The following is a 7,675-nucleotide window of genomic DNA, read 5'->3' as shown; positions in this document are numbered from 1 at the left end:
AGAAGTCACATGGTATATATAAAAGTCACTTTATTTATTGTTCAAATCCGACACGGTCAAGTGTGATTAAAAGTAATCGGAAGGTGGAATACTACAATACAAAACAATTAATACATTCTAGAAAATTATTATAACATTAATGTGGTCGTTATTGAAACTTCTATGATCCTCAATCTTAATGATCTACCGCCACCCAGCGGCTATGTCTCGCAGTACAGGTGTTCCGTGGCCTACGTCATACAATAATACGGAAGTAGAGGTTAATCATACTACACGAGTCCGGGAGGTGTTTTTTTCTGACACATTAGCCTATTATTACTTGTTCTAACTGTATAAATGAGAGCACTGAAGCAAAAAGAAGAAAATCTCCCTGTTATGTGCCGCCTCCATTTGGTTAAATCCACTGTAGCTAGATGAGTTGGTTTTTTTTCATTTGTCTGTGTGGTTTAAAGACGCTCTATGGACAGATACTCAGTCCTTAAAGTCATCGGGGAAGGGTCTTTCGGTCGGGCTTTGTTAGTCTGCTGTGAGACCAGTCAGGAGAAGTATGTGGTCAAAGAGATCCAGCTACCAAAGGTATGTGCAAACAAAGATAGTGGTGTACTGTACATGCTCTACCATCACCTGGGTGATCGAACAGGCAATTTGCATTAATAAAATCGTATTGGTAATAAAAATGTGGTAATTAAATATAGGGGGATGCACGCTATATTTGAATCCAGACTGTTATGTTATAGGCTAGAGACAGATATGGAAATGTTATTTGCACTGTGCTGATAACCTACCCTATTGTTGCCTCCACAGAGACATGTTTTGCATAATAGAGAATACATTCAGGCTTATATTTCCATTTTTATAGAATCAGTCCAAATTGGAGAATTCGAGGAGGGAAGCCGTGCTGCTGTCCAGAATGAAACATCCTAATATTGTGGCCTTCAGAGAGGCATTGGAAGGTATTCACACACACATAGCCCTCCTTATAAAACTCATTACAAGACATTTTGGACTCATGTGACATATTGTCTTTATTGTTTGGAATTAAAAAAGGCAATGTGACTGTGTTTGTTCAGCTGATGACCTCCTGTGGATTGTCATGGAGTATTGCAGTGGAGGAGATCTGCTCCAGAGGATCAAGAAACAGAAAACGGCACAGTTCTGTGTCGATGACGTAGGCCTCAACTAACTACAACTATGTTCAAAAGTTTCTTTAACTTTTTAAAACTTTGTTTAATATAAATCTTTTCTTCCCTAGGTCTTGAGGTGGTTTGCTCAAATGTGTGCTGCTGCACAGCATATCCACAACAAAAGGGTTTTGCACAGAGATCTGAAGTCCAAGGTATAATAGTTTTATTGTTTCTAATAACTATACATGTTAGTTTTATTTTTTTTTTAAAGTAGTCAATTATATATTATTAGGCAAACTAATTTTAGACTTTATTTAACACCGTTTTCACTAGACCCATCAAGCCCAAACACATGAGCATTCACACCTCAGCCCTGCTCTTTAAAAGACATGAGTGCACAAACCTGTAATTTCAATGCAGAAGTACACAATAGACAAATGAGAATCAAATGAAAAAACAGCCCTTAGTCTGGAGGGCTATCTAAACAGGATTATGCTGCCATACATATAGCAGACAGTATGAGAAAGATTTACTCTGTGTCGCCTGAATGAGAAATTCAAGTGTGAAATGTATTTTATTGGTTGGATGCATGTTGATAGAATCTCATCTGAGTGAGCGCTGTGAAATGAACAATGATGAAATTGCTGATCGAGATAAGATCAAAACATTATTATCCCACTAATGCATAATATCATCATTTTGCCATGCTTGGCTGCTCTTATTTTTGCTTCATGTTAACTCATCACTTCTCCTTCATTTCCTTCCTCAGAACATTTTCCTGACAGATAATGGGACAATCAAGCTCGGGGACTTTGGCTCTGCGTGTATTCTCAACAGGTACAGGAAGAGTGATTTACAGCCTAGCTTTTTTAAGGCTCTCCATTAGCTGCTTTTTAACTTTGACTGTTTTTTGTTATTACGTTGTAGCTCAAAGGCCTACGCTCATACATATGTTGGGACACCATATTATGTGGCTCCAGAAATCTGGGACAACAAGCCATACAACAATAAGAGGTATGTTACAATGTCGGTAAAGCTTGTTCCTCCATTTGATTTCAAATGAGATCAGATAAAAATGTAATAAAACATTTATGACTTTGGATCAATGTCCATGCAGGGAAATACAATTAATATACTGCATATTTACACCCCAAACATAAAGTAACATGACAGTGGATATATGAATACATATAAATAGGTCATATATACATACAGAGAGACAATATCCTTGTTGGGGAATTGAGGCAGACTCTACATATTCATATATTTATTCCCTATACATATGTTTACGCGATATCTACAGAATATGCATAATGATATGTACATAACCCCTGGATGGACTGACTATATGTAAAGAAAATGTCAATATTATTCCCCATGAAGGATTTGAGCGTTCCAGCAGGAAACAGAGCAGAGAGGAACACAGGAACAGGATCTGGATTCAGTATTTTAAAATAAACCAGACTGCAGGGATGTGAATTTTTATACAGAACAAACCGTGCAAATGTGTATTATTCCAGAAATGAAATCCAGTATTCATGGTATCTACTTTGAATATTATTTTTGGAATAGCGCACATGCAGACATATTTAAATGTATAGAACAACATAGCGTGCTCTGTTGTGTTTGCATTATTATATCAAAGTGAAGAGCTGCAACTGTTTTCAAAACAAGAGAAACTCAAATATCTGAAACTTGACTTGACTGTCATCGTCCAAGGAGACTGCAGACAGACTTTTTAATTAAATTAACTGCAAAACAATCCCATGACCTTTCTAAACTTTCCATGTTTGCTCAGTTTCCCTTCCCAGCTTGGTTTTCCATCAGCACATTTTATGAACACAGAGCTTGTCATTACACAGTCTTGGATGTTGGAGTGTCAGTTAGTGCCCCAACAAAGAGGAGTTTTCAAAACAGTCTGTGTTCTCGACAGTGATTATGTAACCCGTGTGTGGGTTAACCATAGTGGTATCATTCTGACTGTGCCAGTACATGACGAGCGTCTGCTGTGAATGAATAACCATCTCACTGTTGTTTTGCAGTGATGTGTGGTCTCTCGGCTGCGTCCTGTATGAGCTCTGCACCCTGCGACACCCGGTATGCCCCGCTCCTCCTTTCTCCATGTCCTGTGGGTTAGACTGCGGGCCTCTCCCCAAACACCGTCGATGAATCATTTCATAAAATAATTCCTCTGTTTTTCTTGCACAGTGCGATACTGCAAAGCTTTGTTATAGTACAATGGAGGCCCAGTATCTTCAGCTGAGTTGGATTATCTGCTGTGTATTTTTTGTGGCTCAGATGTTGCGGTGTGGTTTGTTGTCCCAGCGGTCTTCCTTCTTTTGTTCAGTTCCAGGCCTCCAGCTGGAAGAGTCTGATTCTGAAGGTGTGTCGGGGTGCATACCCTCCCCTCCCCAAACACCTGCCCTATGAGCTGCAGTATTTGATCAAGCAGATGTTTAAGACAAACCCCAAAGACCGGCCGTCCCTGCACACCATCCTGACCTCTCACCGTGTTTCCAGACTCCTGCGCACACATCTGCCCTCCCAGGTAAAAACGCACCTGTGATCTTGAGAGCACAGCTCGCTGCAGTTGAGCTTCCTACATGGTGACAGTCACTCAAGCAGTTAAACCTGAAGGGAGTTTATGGCTTCCCATCCATCATAACGACATTCTGTCACAACATGGTGTCGAAGTGTGAATTTAAACTCTTACACAACTCCCCCAGCTGTGCTGACCCCGTGCGGAATCTGACCTTTGACAAGCCGCTGTTGGTTCAGATGGCCGCGGAGCTCGTGTTGTGTGTTTGATTTACTGCTCTGCTTTGAATCTTTTACAGGCGATAGAGACGGAGCACCAGGGGAGGCGTACGGGTCGATGGGACACAGAAGAGGGAAAGAAAGTGGCAAATCTTCTGGCAGAGAAAAGTTTACTAAAAACAGCAACATTTCAAGATAAAGAAGGTAAAGAACAGATATATGCTATACGATTATATTCCAGCCATTCAAACCTACTCCACACATCCATAGCAAGAACACAGAAAAAGCCTAATCTAAGTTGCTTTTTAAAAAAAAATCATATATATATATATATATATTTTTTTTTTTTTAAATCATAAGAAGGGTTAAGGAAGGAGGGACCTGCACTTCAAGTAAAAGTAATAAATCAATAATCCTGAATCCTAATGAGCACCTTTTTGTTGCTCTTGCTCTGAAGGTTTTTGTATTTATGCCTTGTCTACTGAATACAAATGTAAACAAGAAATGTAACAATAAAATAATCCAAATTGAAATATTCCTCAGGTGTGGAGCCACCTGGAGCTCGCTGCGAAAGCAGCGAGCCAGGCCCTCGAAAGCAGTGGGCCGCTGAGCCATCAGACACCGTGCTGCATATGTTAGCCAACGCCAGCCTCATCTCTTCTGACAGCATGACACCGACCAGCCAGTCCATCACAGGTTCAGCTATTTCACATTTACACAACATTCATGTTTGAATATAAAAATTATAAAAATGTATGTGTTTTTTTACAGGTGTGTCAGATGAGCCGGAGGAGAGCAGGCAGAGGAGACGATGGGAGACGGATCCTCCTGAGAGGCTTCTGAGTCTGTTGGAGAAAGCTCGGCTGAGCAGAGCCTCCAGCACCTTTCTCATAAACAGAGCAGGTCTGTTCATATCTAAATACCCTTTAATATAACTTACTTTTCTGTAGCACATAATTCACCTAATGTCAAAGTTTTATAGGTATTCATTCTTGATAGGAATATGACAGCATGTTGGCTGATATCTGTGTTGTTGTGACCACTTGCAGGTGAGGACCCTCTGGTGGGACCCCTCTCCCAGCCGCAGGGAGACGACACTGATGGTCCTGAGCCTGAAGTGGACATAGATGAGGACCGGCTGCAGCCTCGCTCTGATGACGAAGACACGTAAGTAACCCAGACTAAAATACTGTAAACAGGATGCTCTCAAGGCTAGGTTCTAAGACTAAGGTTCAGCAATAACAGGAGGAAAAGGAAAATACCTGTGTTTGTGGTATTAATGCATGTTACGTTCACCGAAGATGGTTAAGGGATGAGCGGAGTAACAAAGTATAGCCAAATTTAAAAGGAATTTATTTACAAGCTAAACACAAAGCGAGCTTCTATCAGAAACAAACAAAAGAAGCTGATATACAAGTCTCTCCTTGATTGCTGAATGAGACACAGGTGAGCCTAATCACCTGCTGCAGCAAGGGGAGAACAGCACCTGAGGAGCACACGGGAGAGAGACACACACAGAAAACACAACACAAAACTACGTAACAATGCACTTATCTTGTAAAGATTTTAAGGGTGTTCATCAATCACTACAAAATGAAAACTCACTTTCTAACTCGTCTAAAGCAGAAAGAAATGATAATAAAGCCTGGCAAAATGATTTGTACTTAAAATATATTATTCATTTTACAATTAAAATGCATTACGGATGCTTAAAGAGAGTGTTGTATGAATCATGTATGTGGTTGTACTCTGTGTTTCCTCTCTTCACAGAGACTTTGAGGAAGAATCTCTGTGTGACTGGATAGAAGAAGTTGAGAAAATGGTGTTGGGACACTAATTACAAATCCTGAGCGTACGCAATCATGAGTTACTATTTATGTTTGCCTACGCTTAAAACACTAACTGTTTGAATTTGCCAAAATAATTTCACTGATGAATATAACACCAGGTATTGCTCTTATGGTTGAGGACCAATATGTATTGCAGGTTGTATCTAAGTTTACAGAAACCCAGTTAGCTCAGACATTTACAGTGAGACTGTGTTTTTATATTATGTGTATCTGTGAACTTTTTGCACTACAAACAAAACACTAAAATTCAAACTGAAGTTTGTTCAACTTGTTGTCATAAAACCTTTTTTAACACATGTTTGAGATGTGTGTTTATGCTCTGTCTCTCACTTGAACATCTGCTGTGCTCTTACTCTTCACATTAGCAGCGATAACATTCCCAGTATATTGAAGCCGTCTGGAAGCTCCTGTTTGTCCTGTCGGGGAAGCAGGAAATATTAGACTCGATGCAGCTGGGTCTCCGTGGGGTCACAACATTTCGAGCCTGTCCGCCCCTTTTGATGTCTTGTTTCCTCTGCAATATCAAAAGTAGACTAAACATGTTCAGTCATTTGTGTTCTTTGTCTTTTACTCTCTTGGTGAAACACTAACAAACCCTTCAGCTGTTGTGTTATTTTTAATTTACTGTGACCACAGTGCTGCAGACACAGATGACAGAGCTGCTACTTCCTGCACTAAGTGTTGATTATGTACCACTAGGTGGAGTTCAAATCACTCATGTGGAGCTTTTTTGGGGGTAGGACTGATTAAAGATTTAGCTTTTGATACATGATAAAAGCTTTGTTAAAACGCTTTATATATTTAGAATCAGACGTGGTAAGATAAATCTGGGAGTGACGGCCCTGCTGATGTCTAAATTTAAGGGACAATGTGTTCGGTTTTTGGCACACTGCAGAGCATGAAGACGACTAATTCATGGGAACAAGAGGAGCCTGTTACTCTCTTTGTTTTCCCAGATTAGAAGCTTCATGATATGGAATAAAAGCTTAACCACACGTTTGGCAACAATAAAACAAAAACCAAGCCTCGCCCACGACAGTTTGGGTTTGACAGGATACAGATACTACAGACCCTTGAGTCAACAAAACCATGCTGGTGCTGATTCACCAACAGTCACACCAGGGACGGATTAGCCAGCTGCCAAAGTTCCTCCGGAGACTGAAGCCTCCCATTGGCTGGCAGTAGCTCTCTGCTATATGAGAGGCCTCTCTCAGATATCTGCACATAATGTGTTTTATTGAGGAAGCCCGGGGCCGCAGCTCGTCCCTTATCTTAGAGCCACACTGAATCCCCCTCCAGGGCTCGCTCTCCAGCCCCCTGCCTTTTTTTATTCATACTGTGTTTCCCCTTCTACCTCCAAAGATGTCCATGTTTAGCAAAGACGCTGATAAAGTGGTGTCGCATAGCCGAGCTAAACACCACCAGGCTGTGTGTCCTGTAGATAGGAGGGTCGATGAAAAGCTAACCAGCATCTTTAGAGCTCGGCCTATAAGTTAGACTGAACGTACTGATGCCTGAGTGTTATAATAAATATTGTGTTATAAAAGGCTGTAGAGGTTTTGTGTAGGGTTTAATTTATTATCTATTGAACCCTCATCTGAATCAGGGCTTTAGACTGAATTAAAGTTTCTTTTTCAACACTGACGCTTTGAGTTATTTGGCACATTTGTTTTTTGTGAAGGGTTAAAGCTTGTTTGCATTCCTGAACTAAAGTGCAGTGACAGAAAAGCTATTGGTAATGTAAAACCTTAAAATAAAAAAACTGAACTATTATTCAGTTTGATAGAATGAAACATCATGTCAGAAACGAGGCTCTTTAACAAAGTCTCAGCAAAGATAAGCTATAACAAAGATTTGATTCATCGCAGGACTCCTGGTTCGACTGAAGTCATGCAGGTGTTCCTGTTATTCTGTCTCTCCTTTAACTGTCGGGTCAAAGGTGAA

The 7,675-nt window shown here is 40.4% G+C and overlaps 1 protein-coding gene across 1 annotated transcript; it reads left to right on the top strand.

Annotated features, from left to right (window-relative positions):
- Positions 1-276: 276 nt before the first annotated feature.
- Positions 277-7,366, top strand: nek3 (NIMA related kinase 3). Its single transcript, XM_069668599.1, has 13 exons — positions 277-576; positions 860-953; positions 1,071-1,168; positions 1,253-1,336; positions 1,894-1,961; positions 2,052-2,138; positions 3,167-3,221; positions 3,472-3,672; positions 3,962-4,085; positions 4,425-4,577; positions 4,653-4,784; positions 4,931-5,048; positions 5,652-7,366. The coding sequence occupies exons 1-13, from the start codon at positions 460-462 to the stop codon at positions 5,716-5,718; spliced, it is 1,398 nt and encodes a 465-aa protein (XP_069524700.1). The 5' UTR covers positions 277-459; the 3' UTR covers positions 5,719-7,366.
- Positions 7,367-7,675: the final 309 nt, after the last annotated feature.

The sequence above is a fragment of the Semicossyphus pulcher genome, unplaced genomic scaffold, assembly GCF_022749685.1.
Source record: "Semicossyphus pulcher isolate SPU_LCO1_2020_fin unplaced genomic scaffold, fSemPul1.0.p SCAF_19, whole genome shotgun sequence".
NCBI classification, from domain to species: Eukaryota; Metazoa; Chordata; class Actinopteri; order Labriformes; family Labridae; genus Semicossyphus; species Semicossyphus pulcher.
The sequence above is the reverse complement of the archived record's forward strand: the minus strand, read 5'-3'. Positions and strand labels throughout refer to the sequence as shown.